A 19227-nucleotide genomic window follows, 5' to 3' on the forward strand; every position below is an offset into this window, starting at 1 on the left:
GCCTGAGGTCGATTACCGCCGGAGATGAGAGAGTACGAGAGGAGAATGAGATGCGGAAGAGAGGAGAGAAAGGGCGAAACAGCCGCCTCGGAGGGACCATCCCAGCGGGTCCCGTACAAAACCTAGGCCGATTGGGCGAATAACACAACCTATTGCCTGTGTTACACATATGAATGATATCTATTACACTATTTTTTGGTATAATACTTAATTTGTTCTTACAAGCTATTACATATACCGTTATTACACTATTTTAGAAAAGCATCAGCGATTAGCGATACTTATAAGCATCGGCATATTTTATAATTACCGACGCTTTCAAAAAGCGTCGTAAAGTTTGTTTTCGATGGTAGCATAACCGACGCTTTAGAAAGCATTGGGAATAAAACTACCGATGCTTTTTCGCATCAGTATATACCTTAAAAAGCGTCGGCAATGTCTGATTTTTCTATAGTGCTTTTAAGATTCATGAATTGTTTTTGCCAACTATTGATCCACTATAATGTTATAAGGTTGCAACAGCTTATCATAGAGCATCTAGTTATGGCAATACTCCTAAATTTTAATTGTGGACATTAGAAGTTGAATCTAGTATAAGCTCAGCAGAAGAAGTGAACCTGGAGAAGATGGTACCACAGTCACACTTGTACTCCCTGGTGCCACAGATCTTGACATGGGCCTTCCAGTCAGACAGCACTGCATACTTCTTTGAGCACTTGTCACACTTCCACTTCTTCTCCCCGTGCTTACGGCAGAAGTGCTTCTTGATCCCGGTGAGATCCCCCAGAGCTCGGCTCGGGTTGTGGTGCACGCATGTGGTCTCAGGGCAAACGTACACCTTCTTGCGAACCTCCGTGCTTGTCCGCTGCCTTAACTTCCATGGGAGGTTGTGGCCTCTGCGGTGCAATTGGAGGTTTTGGTCCCTCTGGAAGCCCTTGTTGCATATCTCGCACAGAAAGCGGTTTTTTGCCAATAAGGTTGCTGGCGATAGAGCAATCACTTCTGCTGTAGGGTCTGGATAAAGATTAACCAATGGCCTAGGTTTGTACGGGACCCGCTGGGATGGTCCCTCCGAGGCGGCTGTTTCGCCCTTTCTCTCCTCTCTTCCGCATCTCATTCTCCTCTCGTACTCTCTCATCTCCGGCGGTAATCGACCTCAGGCTGCCCGTCTCCGCCTTCAAACAACCCCCGTCCCCATCGACTCCGTTCTCTCTCTGCATTCCGGCGGCGCTCCACCTCCCGCGACTTTACCACCGGCTGGAGAAGCCCCTTTGGTCGCCACCGCCTCCGATTAACGCCGCTTTTCGTCTCCTACTTTATCCAGTTCGCCCCCTTTATGCTCTTTTCAAGGTGCAATATAATCTGTTGAATGCTAATATGCTGCCTAATACTTGGATCTCTTTCATGCCATGCAATTGTTTGTTGTTTTGTTCCAATGAAGAATTCAGAATGATTTTACTGCAGTATATATCTGATGCTGTTTGTCTTTGTTATACATTTGATTTTGGGTCTCCAGAATGAGTTGGACCTTTCTGTTTGGAAAAAGTTATCAGTTTTAATTATACATGCAAGGTATCGGCCCAAGTGCATGTATATAAGGCATTACCTATTGTTTCACCTTTGTGCTCCGTTTGTTAAGATAGGATTTGGATCGGTAATACGCTGGGAGTTGTGAGCTTTTAATTTATATGAACTAGAGCTAGCCTCAACCTGTTACTGTTAGACTTTAACAAAGCAATATTTTCATAAGATTTAGCTCCTAGATGTATTTTATCTATCCCTTCCTGCTTGATCCTAAGCGATACGGAATATTTTCATGTCCAACACTATATATGGCTTCCATTATTTGTATAGAAATTTGGTTTAGAAACTACAACAAAGCGTTTCTCTCATTGTTATGATGCTTTAGTAGAGTCTGCCAGTGCTTTTCTCTTTTATGTATTTGTTATATACTGGTACTAGAGGGGCACTTTTGTGTCTTTCTGAGAGGAAGATGATGTTAAAAACAATATATTTTCTGATCAGACTTCTCTGACTTGGAAACTATAACATAATTTTGATGAGTAAAGCAGAAAGTTTCACATCACTGGAGAAACTGAAACTCATGATTGTGGAGACAAGATGTTGGTTTTCTGGGGTAGCTGGTTGGCAACCAAAGACATAATTTTATAATTCAAGAAAGCTTTTCCATCTAACAAGAATTTTATCCTAATGAAAAACAAATTCTCTTATGGGAACTTTTCTATATAATTGTTAGTTCAATTAAATTCTTGGTTTAAGGATTTAGGCATTTTATTGTCATGTAACTAGCTCTGACTTGCTGTTGCCCAAGATGTGGATGAAAGAAATTTGGGAGAAATAATAACACTACATACGGAAGAAAAGATAATCACATATAATACGGACTAACCTCCAGCCATAGTTGTTTAAGCCGATTAGAGAACCAAGAGATTAGTTGGATAAAATCCCAGCAAACCTCACAACCCTTACTGTCTATATGGAGAGTAAAGGATAGAGTTTTCAGCCTAGTCTATTTCCCATAAGTATGTGACCTGATGGATAATCACAGGCAATTTTATAGATAGGCCAAAATCCATATCCACATGAATATCTCACCCACTTTCCTTCCATCAAGGAAGTGGAGATACCCACTCAACGTTAACTAGCCCTCAACGTTAACATGATCTGATTGAGTGGTTACAAGCAATTACATTAAAATCTCAACTCCCAGATATGATTTTTTGAATAAAATAATATATTACATAATTATAATAATTTAAAAACTAGATGTGGCATGTGGGCCATCTTAAGTCTCCTACATGGAGACGTATGCTTACATTCTCCCACTTGGCTCTCATGGCACATCTAAAAGACTGTATGGGTTGAGAAATTCAAAAACTGAATATGGCCACCAATTACAAACTGCTCAAAATTTATTCTTAATTAGAAAGATAAAACACATGAATCATGGCGATTATGTCTCCACTTAGTAAACATTTCCTTCCAAGTATTACAATGTTTTATTCACTCTAAATAAGATTTTAATGTGGTAATTCTTTATGAATGACTTCCAATAAGTCACTCGGGGTCCAAATGTCCCAATTGACAATATTAAGAGCAAAATTATATGTGCACAAATAAAATTACTTTTATTGACAATAAGCAAGTAAGACGAAAACAAGAAATTAAGCATCAAATGATCCAAGTAATCCCATGCTCTCTACATGTTGTGTATACACATTTATTTGGAGTCCTTTTGTCATAGGATCTGCAATCATTAAGTCTGTACTTATATGCTCAATGGCCACTTCTTGTTTCTTTACTTTTTTTCTGACAGCTAGATACTTTATGTCAATATATTTGCTTCGGCTTCCACTTTTGTTATTCTTTGAGAAGAAAACCGCTGTCGAGTTGTCACAGTAAATCCTCAATGGCTTTGATATTGAATTCACAACTTGAAGCCTTGTGATAAATTCCGTAACCATTTCGCCTGTGAAATTGTTTCAAAGCACGCTATAAACTCTTCCTCCATGGTAGACGATGCAACTATTGTCTGTTTGGCGCTCTTCCATGATATAGCACCTCCAGCTAGCATAAAGACATATCTTGAAGTGGATTTTCTAGAATCTTGACATCCAGCAAAATTTGAATCTGAATATCCAACCACTTCTAGATTGTCTACATGCTTGTAAGTGAGCATGCGATTCTTGGTTCCTTGTAGATATCTCATAACCTTTTTGGCAGCCTTCCAATGATCCATTCTTAGATTACTTTGATATCTGCCTAGTATTCCCACAGCAAATGCTATGTCAGGTCTTGTACGGACTTGTGCATGCATCAAACTGCCAGCTGCTGATGCATAAGGAATGCTTTCCATCTCTTTCTTTTCCAAGGCATTTTTTGGACATTGACTTACACTGAATTTATCACCTCTCAGTATGGGCGCTGCATTCGGTTTGCATTCATTCATTTTGAATTTCTTCAGAACTCTATCAATGTAGGCTTTATAAGACAATCCTAATGTCTTTTGAGACCAATCTCTATGAATCTCTATGCCAATGACATAAGAAGCTTCATCCATATCCTTCATTTCAAAGTTCTTAGAAAGAAACTCTTTAGTATCATGCAACAATGCCCAATCATTGGTTGCAAGCAGGATATCGTCAACATACAGAACTGAGAAAATAAACTTGCTCCCACTAATCTTGAGGTATATGCAATTATCCACGATGTTCTCTGTAAGCCCATATGAAGTGATAACATCATGAAATTTTAAATACCACTGTCGGGATGCTTGCTTTAGTCCATATATAGACTTCTTTAACTTGCAAACCAAATGATTACCTTGATCAGAACAAAATCCTTTTGGTTGTTTCATGTATACCTCTTCTTCAAGATCTCCATTCAGAAAAGCTGTTTTCACATCCATCTGATGTAGCTCTAAATCAAAATGAGCTACTAGTGCCATGATTATTCTGAATTAGTCTTTCTTAGAAACTGGGGAGAAAGTGTTATGGTAATCAATGCCTTCTTTATGTGTAAAACTCTTAGCTACCAGTCTGGCTTTATATCTTTCAGTGTTACCATTTGAGTCTTTCTTAGTTTTGTAGACCCATTTGCGGCTTACAGCTTTATTTCCCTAAGGTAACTCAACAATATCCCAGACTTGGTTTTTAGCCATAGAGTCCATTTCTGCCTTCATGGCATCATACCAAACCTTTGAATCTTCCCTACTCATGGCTTGTGAAAATGAGATGGGATCATCCTTGGGTCCAACATCAAAGTCAGACTCCATTAGGTACACAAGGTAGTCACCAGAAATGGCAGATCTTCTTACCCTTGAAGATCTCCTCAGACCTTCAGTCTCACCCATACCAAGTGGGTGTTGAACTTCAGGCTCTATGTTGACTTGTTCCTTTTGAGGTAGAGGTGGTGGTGGTGGTTGTTCCTCCAAAAAATCAAGTTGATTTTCTTGGAAGATAACCAACTTACTTTTGTCCATGGATATAGTATCTTGATTCCGTGCTTCCTCCCACTCCATCTTTCGAGGAATGGTACTCCCACTAGTGTCAACATTTTCAATGAACTTTGCATTTCTGGCTTCAACAATTCTAGGTGTGTGTGAGGGACAATAAAATTTATAGCCCTTAGATTTTTCTGCATAGCCAATGAAATATCCACTGACTGTTCTGGGGTCTAATTTCTTTAAATGTGGGTTATATATCTTGACCTCAACTGGACAACCCCATATGTGCAAATGTCTCAAACTTGGTTTCCACCCTTTCCATAGCTCAAACGGCGTTTTCGGAACCGCTTTAGATGGAACTCTGTTTAAGACATACACTGCAGTTTTTAAGGCCTCACTCCACAAAAGCAAAGGAAGATCATTGTTTCTCAACATACTTCTTACCATATCCATGAGGGTACGGTTTCGCCTTTCAGCAACACCATTTTGGTGAGGTGATCTCGGCATAGTATATTGGGCAATGATACCCTCTTCTTTAAGAAAATCTACGAATGGACCCAGTCTTTGCCCTGACTCTGTGTATCGTCCATAATATTCACCACCCCTATCTGATCTGATAATCTTAATTTTTCTTTCTAACTGTTTCTCTACTTCCTTCTTATATGTTTTAAAAGCATCTAGTGCTTCAGCTTTATCAAACAGAAGGTAGAGATATATATAGCATGTATGGTCATCAATGAATGAGATAAAATATTTCTGACCATTTAGACAAAGGGTACTGAATGGACCACAAATGTCAGTGTGTATGATCCTAAGTACTTCATTATTCCTCTTGGCACCTTTACTGGTCTTGTTGGTTTGCTTTCCCTTTATGCAATCCACACAAGTACCAAAGTCAAAAAAGTCTAGAGCCTTGAGTACTCCATCATTAACCAACCTTTTCATTCTCTCTATGGAGATATGACCTAATCTCCGATGCCACAATGTAGAGGATGACTCATCAACAATGGTACGTTTAGTACCAACATCATGCATGTTTAGGAGACTTTGCTCATAGGCAGGATCTAAGTTCAATTTATACAAACCATTAACTAAAGTCCCAAACCCTATGGCAAAAGAATTTTTAGATAAAAGGAGTTTGAGCCAATAAAATTAAATTCATAACCAAATAGTGCCAACCTAGATACAGAGACCAAATTTCTAGAAAATGAAGGAACATAAAAAATATATACAAGGTCCAAAACATAGCGATTTTCTAAAATAAGTCTAAAAGTCCCCACAGCCTCGACGTGCGAACACATCCCATTTCCTGAATAGATGCCTTGTTCACTTCCCATCGGCTTCCTTAGGTTGAGAAAGCCCTGCATGATATTGACAACATGAATTGTGGTTCCTGAATCAATCCACCATGTATTATGATGAGCGCTAATGAAATTAGATTCATAACACACAAGAGCATTGAGACTACCTTTTTTTTCAAGCCATTGCTTGTATTTCAGACAATCTTTCTTTTGGTGCCCCTTTTTCTTGCAGAAGAAGCATGCATCCTTATGGCCACATCGCTTGAATGACGCTTTCCCATTCTTCTTCCATTGCTTAGTATCAGCACCTTTGACTTTCTTTCCTTGCCCCCTTTAATGAGTGACAAAATTAGCACTCTCTAGATTTTCATGCTTCAACCTCTCCTCTTCTTGCACACACATAGTCAGAAGTTCATTAACGGACCATTTTTCCTTATGTGTGTTGTATGATATTTTAAATGGTCCATATTCTGCAGGGAGAGAGTTGAGCATGAAATGAACAAGAAAAGACTCTGAAATCTCAATCTCTAGGGACTTGAGTTGGGCTGCAATGTCCCTCATCTCCATTATGTGCTCACGCACACTCCTAGATTTGGGATGTTTCATCATTGACAACTTGTTCAGAAGGGTGTTAGCCAATGCCTTGTCAGAACTAACAAATTGCTCTTCAATGGCCTTTATGTAGTCCTTTACCTTATCACACTGTGGAATAGAGCCTCTAATGCTCTTGCTAACATATGCCTTGATGAGCATTAGGCTTAAACGATTGGATCGCTCCCATCGCTCATAGCCCATCCTTTCCACAGCGGGACTTGATTCCGTGGGCACAGCTGGCTCATCCACACTGAGTGCTAAATCAAGGTCCATACACCCTAATGTCAAAAGGATTGTCTTTCCAGTCCGAAAATTTTTCACTATTCAAGGTTGGAATATGAGAGTCATTGTTCAAAAAAGAATTAGCAGCAACTGCAATAACCAAGAATAAAAGTAATGCTTTGAAACAATAACTGTAATTTGAATCAACCAATGTCAAATTCAATAGCAAAATCTAAACCTTCCTATGGGTAGAGGCTGCAAAATGCATTAGATTTGCGTATAGCTTTTATAATAAGACTAATGGTTTTTTTTTAAGTACTTTTAAAAAAAAGGAATGCTACACCTGTGGGTATTTAGTATTCCCTTTCTTAATATTTAAACCACTATCTTATTCCAATTAAATCACCCAAATGATCACCTCCCTATGGGGCCAAGTAACCACTTACTATGACTTAATTGCAATATGGATTGCCATTAGTGTAAATATCATGCAACATCTAGGTGTCATAAGATGCTGTGGCTAGTCTTAATACACAATGATGTTCATGTCCTTAATATGGCCTTATCCAATATTTCAAAAATCTTTTATGCTTATGCAGTCATTTAAAATATGTTGATGCACAATAAAACCATACATCTCAAATAATCCGAAGTGCATAGTTTATCATGGCGTGTGCAACAGAATATGAGCAAGACTATGACAATAGTCCTATAGGATATTTGTATAACCCTTTTGCACACAGTACCAAAGGCACACTAAAAATCTAGCAAAGTGAAGCCACATAAGCATGGAGATATAAAATGCACACGTCCGCAAAATAAGAGCAAATGTCAATCTCATCTACATTTATTTCTCTTAAACATAATGCAATGAATTCGGCACTTTGAACTACGCATAGCACCAACACACCAAGCAAGCAGATAAGTAATCGGTGTGTACAAATATTTATATTGCAGACTTCAAAATGAACTTAATGCTGCTATCAACACATACATGCAATAATAGTTGCCGTGAAATTCATCATGTATTGGAGTCCACATCATATTTAGCTTCTTAAAATTCAAGTGCCAATAGACTATGTGTTGATATGTGATAATGACTCTCACATATAATCTTCAGATATCATTCCAGCATAGTCAATTTCAAATTCGAAGCCTTTAATTTATTAAACATGTTGACAAGCTTATAGGCATATGGAAATTGATAAATGTCTTAGTATTGCAACATCTATCCAACTAATATTTCTAAAACAAGTCGATGTTGTATTTGAACTTTGCTTCTCTAAAGTTTTGATATCACCAGAATGTTAGCCCTCAAGGACTTCGCCTAAAACCAGATTTCTTTAACACAACAAAATTCAAATTGAACAGATAATCATAAATAGAAGAATAGATAATCATGAATATGTGTATTTGATGCAAGCTGAAATACACCTCTCTAATACATGAATAGATAATCACGGTAAAGTGCAATCAAACTCAAAATTCACGGTATTCACCGATAAATCATGACACTGGCTAATATCATAAGTTTATCTCAATTTAAAGATAGAGTTGATAACTAATTTAAAGTACTACAACTCTATCATTACATGTAAAAGAATATAGGTGTCAATAAACTTGCAAGTCATATCAAATGAAACACAGTAAACAGAGGCAAATCAGTGATAATTTTTATAAGCTAGCTCTCAGATAACAAGACCACAAATTTCTATTAGAAGGATAAACATGCTGGGCCATAATAGAAATCACAGATGCCTTTGTTTAATAGATTGCAAGAAGTAAAAATTGTTTGATTCTATCACCCTATCCAACAATTGATAAACGCTTGCCAACAATTGATAAACGCTTGCAGGTACTTTCAAATTTTATCCACCCTTTGACTAAACAACATAGCATAGAAGCAGGCTCTGATACCAATAATGAAAGAAATTTGGGAGAAATAATAACACTACATACGGAAGAAAAGATAATCACATATAATACGGACTGACCTCCAGCCATAGTTGTTTAAGCCAATTAGAGAACCAAGAGATTAGTTGGATAAAATCCCAGCAAACCTCACAACCCTCACTGTCTATATGGAGAGTAAAGGATAGAGTTTTCAGCCTAGTCTATTTCTCATAAGTATGTGACCTGATGGATAATCACAGGCAATTTTATAGACAGGCCAAGACCCATATCCACCTGAATATCTCACCCACTTTCCTTCCATCAAGGAAGTGGGAATACCCACTCAACGTTAACTAGCCCTCAACATTAACATGATCTGATTGAGTGGTTATAAGCAGTTACGTTAAAATCTCAACTCCCAGATATGATTTTTTGAATAAAATAATACTATTACATAATTATAATAATTTAAAAACTAGATGTGGCATGTGGGCCATCTTAAGTCTCCTACATGGAGACGTATGCTTACAGTGGAGGCTCCCAATTTTTTAACCTGTGGTAGAAGTTCAAAAAAGCCTTTAGTTGGTTTTGGCTTCAACTCTTAAGTATTTTTCCTTGTCTCTATTGAGCAAGTTGTAGAATCATATGAAGGATAACTGCTTCTTGTTGGGACGAGCCACTAAGATTGACAAGCCTAGGTGGGAAGGGAGATTAGAGAATCTCATAGTCAAACTAAATTGGTTTTTTGTTGAGAATTATACCGAAAGCTGGGTTGTTTTGAGTTCAGTAAGGTCTAGTATAAGGTAGTAGGTTTGTGGTTGTTCGTCATGTTCTATGTTAATGGGTGGTGTGCTTGTAGGTGTTGCCGGTGGAAATCATTTTAATATTGCCAAATTCCAAGAAAGTCACTTTGTGTATTGATTATTGGATTAAGTATAAAATTATAGATCAAGATGCTGAATTTTTGTAGAGTTTAGGTTTTGTTTGGGTTTCTAAGTCCATTTGAAGCCACTTATGCAATGATAAGCTTGTTATATCAGAGGTTCTTTTTCTTTTTTTGGTGATCCTTTTTGCGAGATCACTTTATCTCTCTGGGAATGGTGAAAGATTTATTAACCAATGAATTGGTTTGACAGGCTTCTCTATTTAAAAAGCTGTTATAATTGTAATTTTTACTTCTTTTTTTGACAATAAATTTGTTGGGTATTTGGTCTGATTCTTTGACTAAATATGGTTAGATACATCCTATATGCTTCGGCAGGATAAAACATTTCAAATCATTATAATGCCGTTATAGTACAGGTTTCCTTTCAAATTGGTCCAACATATGTTAGTTTCTTTTCTTTGATTAAGTTGTGCCTGCATGTTAGGAACCACCAGTGCTTGAAGTTGTTTTCCATCTAAATTACTATAAGCTTGGATAGAATGTCATTTCCTCCTGTTTCTCCCCAAAGATATCTTATAAAACATGATCTCATAGTCACCTCACTTCCTCACTCATATGGTCCATAAGTGAGAATTTAATATTTTTATGAATGAAGTTTTGGTGAAAGTTATGCATGATTTTTATGAATGAAAGTTTGGTGAAAGTTATACATGGGTAGTCTCTCAAAAAATCTAATCCTAAAATCCTTCCTAACCTCTCACATTAATATTCTTGGCCTTGCATGCCATATGATATTCTAACATTGCCTCATGACTTCAATCATCATTTTGAAAAGACTCGCGCTCACCTCTTGACAAATGCCTTAAGTCTCATGGATGAAACTATATGTTAAATAGGGGATCTATATGCATCGCCTGGGTGTTCAATGTGTGATGCATGCTTTTCTTCTTACTTTACACCTCTTTAAAGGCATGCAGATTAGATTTTCCTTGTAAAAAACATTTAATCTCTTCGATGAGGCTATAGCAGGGAGGCATAAGCATCGCAAGCTGGTTCATGTGTGACACATGTGACATGACATGCACCTTAGTCTAATCCTTTTATAGAAGGCATGCATGTGAGAAAGTCATTCACATATCTTTTGATTTCATTGTGTTTATACTCATGTACCAAACTTTGGGTGTGGTATGATACATCATATGTCACTGTGAAAAATTTAAACTCTAAACAAATGCCAAACATGGAGATATTGAAACAAGAAGCCACCTTTGTTATATGTGCTTTGGCTTGTGCATTTTGGTTAATGAAATATGAGATATTTACAAAAGTTAAAGATGATGGCATGTTCCAAGCATAACACTCGTACCCTTTCACCATACTTTATTTCACATAATTTTGTGCAGTACACTACTCTTGGATAAAAAGAAAAAATGTGTGAAGCTTACACCTTATGTCTTCAGGCTTGCACATTACCCTTTCAGCAGTTTAATTGCATGAGCTTACACTTCCACCTATAAATCATTGTTCTATGCAATTACCTCTCCTTTTGTGATATCTTATAACAAATCTTGACATGCATTTTCCTTATTACCTAGTATCCAGTGAACTATTCCAGTAGGACCCTAGTCATGTCCTTAGCTTTCTCAACCTAAGGCTTCATTGTTTTTAATTAAAGAAAACTATGTACCAACCACTTCTCAGCATTCTACTTCTACCAAACAGAAACTTGATCATGAACATACTTTAGGTCTAAGTTGGGAATTGTCTCTCCAAAGAAAATCATCCAACTTTTCCTCCCTTCTTATCTAATTTCTCCACCACATAGTCTCGACCAAGGTTCGCCGTACCGGTACCGAACCCCGTACCGGTGCCGCACTAGCATAAGCGTACCGATACCGGTATCGGTACGCCAGTGTCGGTACGCCTGACGTACCGCGTACCGTACCGTACCAACACTCGGTACGCTTATGCTAGTGCGGCACCGATACGGGGTTCGGTACCGGTACGGGGTTCGGTACCGGTACGGGGAACCTTGGTCTCGACCATGGGAAATTAAGTCCAACCAAGGCGACTCGAAGTATTTGATTGCTAGTTTGTCACAAGGTTCTTATATACCAAGATATCAATTATCTCAATGAGTGATAAAGGCTGAGGATCCGATATCTCAGTTTATCTCAGTCAATATTGATAGGTGGGGAAATTCTTAGGGAACGGATATTTTTCGAGATCTTGGCCGATATTTTAGGACCAAGATGTCTATATTCTGGTTGATATATTTAATCCGAGACTCAACCATCCGAGCAATAATTTTGAGATTTGTTATTTTAAAAAAAACTTATTTAAGAAATAAAGAATGAAAAATATTGGTTGATATGAATACTGTACTGGCCAATATCTCGGGTTTGCCAATTTATATCAGCTGAGATTTTCATATATGTCATACTGGGGCAGGTGCTTGACACTGTTACAAACAAAGATCTTGGCCAAGCTGAAAACCTTGGTTTATTAATCATGCAGGCCCAAGCCCAAAGTTAAGTCTTTTGTCATCCACACTGATGCCACCAATCCACTCCGACTCATTGTGATGCTCAAAATCTATTTGCCATGCAAGCAAAAGTAGAAAAAAAAATAAAAATATGCAAATCACGTGCTTTTAGGGCTTTTTGGAATTTCCCAGAAACTCATTACCACTTGCTTCTTGACATATCCCTTTTTTTGGCCCAGCTATTCCCTTATCAATTAGTTTTCATTTTATTTTTCTTATACTCTTCCTGTATTGTTGCTTATGCAATTTAATTTCATCTAGCGAGCTGTCAAGCACAAGATTTTAAATTTCCATAGCCTAATAAAAAAAAAGAATAATAAAAAAGAAAACAAGACTTTATATCGGGAACTTCTTGTATTTCCAGAGCACCATAATAAAGGTAAAGAGTGATGGTGAAACATAATCCCATGTTGGCATACTCTTCTCTTATAATTTAATGCTTGCTAGTTACCAACAAATTCTTTCCCTATGCTTATTCGTTTATCCAGTTCTAGAGCTACCTTCTTTTATCTTTCTTGTGTGATTTTGCCATCTTGATGGAATGCTACATGAATCCTGTATAATATCATGTCGTATCGTATTGTTGGAAGTATGTTGGTTTGCAAGCATGAAAATGAGGTACTATCATTAATATAACATGATATCAAGTACCCACCAAAACAAAGTGAACTTCTTGCTCCTCTACTGCAGTTTTTTCATCTGTGGAAGTTCATTATTTACGCTTCTTTGTCTCATCATTTTTTTTTCTATATCCTGTGAAAGGTTGAAGAATAAGCTTCTACCATGCTTTTTATTGACAAAAATTCGATCCAAAGGACACACTATGATGTTTTGTCAGTGAGGGAGGATGCGAGCTATGATGAAATCCGAGTGGGTTACAGGGCTGCTGTCCTTAGTTCTCATCCTGATAAATTGCATGGGACACTAGATGAATCGGATCTTCGACCCAAACAAGAAGAAAATTTCCTCGATGTGCAGAAGGCATGGGAAGTTCTTTCTGATTCCAAGTCCAGAGCAAACTATGATAGGGAGCTGCAAGCTTCCAGGCAGGTTGTGGAGGTTGTGGATGATGAAGTCAAATTGGGGGACATGGCAATGGAGACTCTAGGTGATGTTCAAGAGTTCTTCCATCAGTGCAGGTGTGGTGATTATTTCTTGATCACGTCATTGGAGCTTGGGGAGATGGGCATCTCATTGCATGAAAATGGAGTAGAAATACAGACATCTGCTGAACTGTCACCATCCTCAGTACTTCTACCCTGTGGTTCTTGTTCGCTTAAAATCCGTCTTCTTATAGATGCGAGCCGTTGAGTTTTTTGTGTGCTGCCTTCAGTTGTTTGTGGTGTCCGCAAATGGGATCTCAAAGTTTTGACTAGGAACGGTTCCTACTCAAATTTGACAGTTGATGTACTTATACTTGCTGCTATAAGTTCTTGTTGTATTTTTAAGTACCGTGGATTCAAGCTTCAAGATCCGGACCGATTCATTTGGGGAGTGGGACAGTAGTTTTGTGCGACGACCAACTTGCGACAAAGTCTAGCACTGTCAGTTCCAAAGATGTTTCTGAGCTGGCTTTTGTTAAGGCCTGTATTTATCCACCTTCTCTTCTGTTGCTTCTTGTATCCTCTTTAGGGTTTCCTCGAGAACATTAATTAAAAATCGGTAAATGATAGAGTAACAGATATAATTTTATTTGGGTACGCTGCAAGCCTTCTAAAGAAAGGTGTCATAATCTCTATTTTCCCTCTTATCTCTAGATGCTCTTTTGGCAAATTATGAAATATTTTCCACTTGTTCAGTGCCAAGCAATATCCGCTTTCTCTGTCTGCTGTCCATATATTCAGAAGCCAAACCTCAGCTACCAGTTCTGAACAAAAAAGCAAAAAAAGCTCAGCTGCAAAGCTCGGTTGCTTGTGCATTTGATCTGGAAAAGGAAAGGAGTGCCAACATTTTCTAACAGAAATATCTAGATAAATGATTATGTTGTTATGCCTTTGATTACAAATAACGCAAGTTAGTGATTACAAAAAAGGCATTCATGTTGGTAAACATCCCAGGAAGATACATCAACATGTCATGATTTCATCGTTCTCATAGTAGAGTATGAGCTTGTGGTGTTACCATGGACTGTTCTCATCCCAGCAACTTTGCTTTTGCTAGTTTGGTTGCCACTCATTGCATGGTTCTGCTAAACAGGTTGCACATTAGGTACTAAGCTCTCATATTGTTTTTCATGATTTGAGTTGGTTCCTTTTTTTTTGGTGTGTGTGTGTTACCTAGCTTGGACCAGCTCTTTTATGGATTGATTTCAAGTACTCTTTGTGCTAATCATTTCCATGCAAGTTCATTTTTATGAACTAATCTATGTAAGCTCAATTGGACTTGGACAGCAGTCACCAACCTAGATTTGACTTGATTTTAGTGCCTAAACTTTGGACTCAATCCAGTTCAACTGACAGGAAAAGCAGGTCAAGCATGAAACCACTTATTCTGTTTTAAGGTTATACAGTGAAATGTTAATGGTAACAAAATTCTATTCTAATAATTAACTTGATATTATTAAAAAAACAATTAACTAGATGGCTCTAGCTTTGAAAACTAGCATAGCTGCACTGATTTTGTGAAAAATCAATCAATGTTCATCTTCTGATATGTATTGTTGATGATAATTGAAAATGCTATGAAAGTCGGTATGCATGGAGCTAGAATGGCAATTTTCAATTAAAACAACTCTAGCTATATTTGGATGCAACAGGAAACAAGTGTCTCAAAATCTTCTCACCTGCTACAAACTAAAGCTATAACTGTCCAGATCCTAGGTAGGGCTGCAACATCGTTTTCCTTTTAAAGTTGAAGTTGCATGCAAAATATACCATTAAGTACATGCAATGCACATGAGAGTGGCAAGAGGAGCAACCAAATTCTTAATTTCTATTTCTTTCTTTGACCCTCTGCAATGAGACTTCTCAACACAGTATACCAATTTCCTGAGAACTGGACTCTTGTTGCCTTCCTAAGATGAGAATCTGAGATAGGAATTTCTCATGTAATTATAGGGATGGCTAAACATCATCAAAAATCAAAATAGCACAGATGATCACAGGGACACTTGCTTTACAAATGGTAAGACATTTATGCTTATACAAAACCAAGTGCATAAACTTCTATTTAAAGTAATCAGACTTCAAATGCTTTAACTCATGCAGTCAACACACACCTAAATAGATCGAGAGCAATGCAATAAAATGCATTTGAGATCTTTTGGTTGCCGTTTACTTCATCTTGAGATTCATGCTAAATTCATCATTTAGTGTGCCATGCTTTATCACTAGCCCAGATCGTCCGTTCTTCCAAATATAGTGAAAGTAAATTGGATAATGTCCATTCGGATCTATTTTTGTATTCGAAACTATCCAAATATGGATAAAAATTTAAATATAAAAAATAGATATAAATATAGATAGCCAATTGTCCGATCTATTTTCAAATATCCTTATTTAGTTTTATATAATATCAATGAACTTTTAAAAATTAAATATAACAACGTTAATATGTTATTAACTTAATTTACCATCCACTTAATAATATTTTTGATTGCCTTGTCACAAGTTTAATTATCTGATTTATATTCATATTTGTATCCATATTTTTAGTATCTAATTTGTATATGTATCTATTTAAAATAAATATAAATATAAATTTTTAGATCTAATAAATATTTATATTTATATATTTATTAAATAAAATAAATATAGATATTGATGTTTTTGGCATTTCATTGAGTTTCTAACATGAGGCAGATGCTCCTCAGAAACAACATAACGAAAACAGGTGACCCCACGAAGCGCCACGCGTTGGGTAGACGCTCCCCCTCTACTAGAGGTGATCACGGGCCTTCTGGCCTGCCCGGCCCGCCCAGCCCGGCCCGAAATTTTTCGGGCTTGGGCATTGAAAAAGAGCCCATTGGTCGGGCCTGGGCAGGAAAAACGGCCCGATCAAAAAAATCGGGCCGGGCCTGGAAACTTTTAAAAATGGCCCGGTTCAGCCCGGCCCGACTATAAAACAGTAAAATATAATATATTAAAAAACATTAAGAAACAAAACTAAAGCCCTAATTCCTAAACCCCCCCTCCCCCTTCCCTCGTTGAGACCCCCCCCTTTCCCTCACTGAGTGCCGCCGCCCCCCTTCCCTCGCCTGAGAGCCCCCCCTTCCCTCGCGGAGAACCACCGCCCCCTGTAGCCGGTTTCCGCCGGTTTCCCTGTAGCCGCTGCCTCCTCTCGGTTTCCGCCGGTGTCGTCGCCGCCGCCTCCTCTCGATTTCCGCCGGTGTCGTCGCCGCCGCCTCCTCTCGGTGTCCTTCTCCCCCGGACGGCAACCTCCGCGGCTCCGGTCACCGACTCACAGTCGCCGGTAAGATCTCTCCTCCTCCTCCTCTTCGAGCTCGATTCCGGATGAATTTTGCCCAAGCTCGGAAGTAAAGCCCCATATAGCTTCAAGCCCGGATGGAAGAGAGAGAGAGAAAGAGAGAGAGAGAGGTGGGGGGAGCGAGAGAGCTCAGAACTCGGAGGTGGGACTCTGGAGCTTCCCCATCGGGCCGGTTTTTTAGGTGGGGGGGGGAGAGGGAGGTGGCTACGAGTCTTCCCGTGGGTGGACCCAGTCGAAACTCTGAGGAAGAAAGATCCACTGTTCATCCCGTGACCCAGTCGAAACTCTGAGGAAGATCCACTGTTCATCCCTTCTCTTTTTCGATTTTGGTCTTCGGACTCCTCCCCTCACATTGCTCCAGTTCCATTGTTCCAGGCTTCCAGCTATAGTTCTCCCTTGACCTGAGATGGGCTCCTGATTTTCTTTTTTTTTTTGCCGGTTGGATGGGGCTTTATTTTTATTATGATAAATGCTACTATCCCAACTTCCAAGTAATGAAGGGATGGTTTGTTCATTGTTGATAGGATAATTCTTCCCCTCGCCCCCTCATGCGCTAGCCGACGATCCCACGACCGAGCAAGTCTCCTCCGCCGCCGCCTCCCCTGCCGAACTTCCAGCATCCGCCACCGCCAACCCCACCGTCGAGAACCAGCCCGCTCGGGTCCGGCTCAAGTACCGGAGCGGCACTGGGAAGAAGGCGGAGCAGCGGCGGGCTAGGAAGTCCGGCGGCAGCAAGACGAATGTGATGCGGCCACCGATGCCGCTCAAGGAGGCGGTGGCGGCAACGGCGCTGGCGGTGGAAGAGGAGTTCAGCCCCTACAGCGAGAACGGGAGGCTGGCCGGGCTAGGCCAACCACGGTGATGAAACCGAAGTCGGCCATTAGACATCACGGTGATGGAGCAATAGAAAAAGAGCAATAGGCCCAAACGAGAACGAAGATGAAAGAGAGAGGGGAGAGAGGGGAGAGAGGGGAGAGAGAACATGATAGCTCTAGTTCATATAAATTAAAAGCTCACAACTCCCAGCGTATTACCGATCCAAATCCTATCTTAACAAACGGAGCACAAAGGTGAAACAATAGGTAATGCCTTATATACATGCACTTGGGCCGATACCTTGCATGTATAATTAAAACTGATAAATTTTTCCAAACAGAAAGGTCCAACTCATTCTGGAGATCCAAAATCAAATGTATAACAAAGACAAACAGCATCAGATATATACTGCAGTAAAATCATTCTGAATTCTTCATTGGAACAAAACAACAAACAATTGCATGGCATGAAAGAGATCCAAGTATTAGGCAGCATATTAGCATTCAACAGATTATATTGCACCTTGAAAAGAGCATAAAGGGGGCGAACTGGATAAAGTAGGAGACGAAAAGCGGCGTTAATCGGAGGCGGTGACGACCAAAGGGGCTACTCCAGCCGGTGGTAAAGTCGCGGGACGTGGAGCGCCGCCGGAATGCAGAGAGAGAACGGAGTCGATGGGGACGGGGGTTGTCTGAAGGCGGAGACGGGCAGCCTGAGGTCGATTACCGCCGGAGATGAGAGAGTACGAGAGGAGAATGAGATGCGGAAGAGAGGAGAGAAAGGGCGAAACAGCCGCCTCGGAGGGACCATCCCAGCGGGTCCCGTACAAAACCTAGGCCTCTGGGTTTTGTACGGGACCCGCTGGGATGGTCCCTCCGAGGCGGCTGTTTCGCCCTTTCTCTCCTCTCTTCCGCATCTCATTCTCCTCTCGTACTCTCTCATCTCCGGCGGTAATCGACCTCAGGCTGCCCGTCTCCGCCTTCAGACAACCCCCGTCCCCATCGACTCCGTTCTCTCTCTGCATTCCGGCGGCGCTCCACCTCCCGCGACTTTACCACCGACTGGAGTAGCCCCTTTGGTCGTCACCGCCTCCGATTAACGCCGCTTTTCGTCTCCTACTTTATCCAGTTCGCCCCCTTTATGCTCTTTTCAAGGTGCAATATAATCTGTTGAATGCTAATATGCTGCCTAATACTTGGATCTCTTTCATGCCATGCAATTGTTTGTTGTTTTGTTCCAATGAAGAATTCAGAATGATTTTACTGCAGTATATATCTGATGCTGTTTGTCTTTGTTATACATTTGATTTTGGATCTCCAGAATGAGTTGGACCTTTCTGTTTGGAAAAATTTATCAGTTTTAATTATACATGCAAGGTATCGGCCCAAGTGCATGTATATAAGGCATTACCTATTGTTTCACCTTTGTGCTCCGTTTGTTAAGATAGGATTTGGATCGGTAATACGCTGGGAGTTGTGAGCTTTTAATTTATATGAACTAGAGCTAGCCTCAACCTGTTACTGTTAGACTTTAACAAAGCAATATTTTCATAAGATTTAGCTCCTAGATGTATTTTATC

At 39.5% G+C, this 19227-nt stretch overlaps 3 protein-coding genes across 3 annotated transcripts; 1 reads left to right on the forward strand and 2 right to left on the reverse strand.

The window, feature by feature from the left end:
- Positions 1 to 562: 562 nt before the first annotated feature.
- Positions 563 to 1138, reverse strand: LOC149768393 (zinc finger protein GAI-ASSOCIATED FACTOR 1-like). The gene has a single exon (XM_089928411.1). It carries the CDS (start codon positions 1136 to 1138, stop codon positions 563 to 565), a length of 576 nt encoding a protein of 191 aa, XP_089784537.1.
- A 74-nt stretch (positions 1139 to 1212) lies between these two features.
- LOC103699309 (uncharacterized) lies at positions 1213 to 14163 on the forward strand. The gene is made up of 2 exons (XM_089929168.1): positions 1213 to 1350; positions 13170 to 14163. The coding sequence occupies exon 2, from the start codon at positions 13191 to 13193 to the stop codon at positions 13716 to 13718; it is 528 nt and encodes a 175-aa protein (XP_089785294.1). The 5' UTR covers positions 1213 to 1350; positions 13170 to 13190; the 3' UTR covers positions 13719 to 14163.
- On the reverse strand, positions 6601 to 7134 carry LOC120108385 (uncharacterized). The gene has a single exon (XM_039121971.3). The coding sequence runs from the start codon at positions 7132 to 7134 to the stop codon at positions 6601 to 6603; it is 534 nt and encodes a 177-aa protein (XP_038977899.3).
- Positions 14164 to 19227: the final 5064 nt, after the last annotated feature.

Source organism: Phoenix dactylifera, chromosome 2 (assembly GCF_051530095.1).
Source record: "Phoenix dactylifera cultivar Ajwa chromosome 2, Ajwa_hap1_PhDact_Kaust_v1.1, whole genome shotgun sequence".
In the NCBI taxonomy this organism is placed as follows: domain Eukaryota; kingdom Viridiplantae; phylum Streptophyta; class Magnoliopsida; order Arecales; family Arecaceae; genus Phoenix; species Phoenix dactylifera.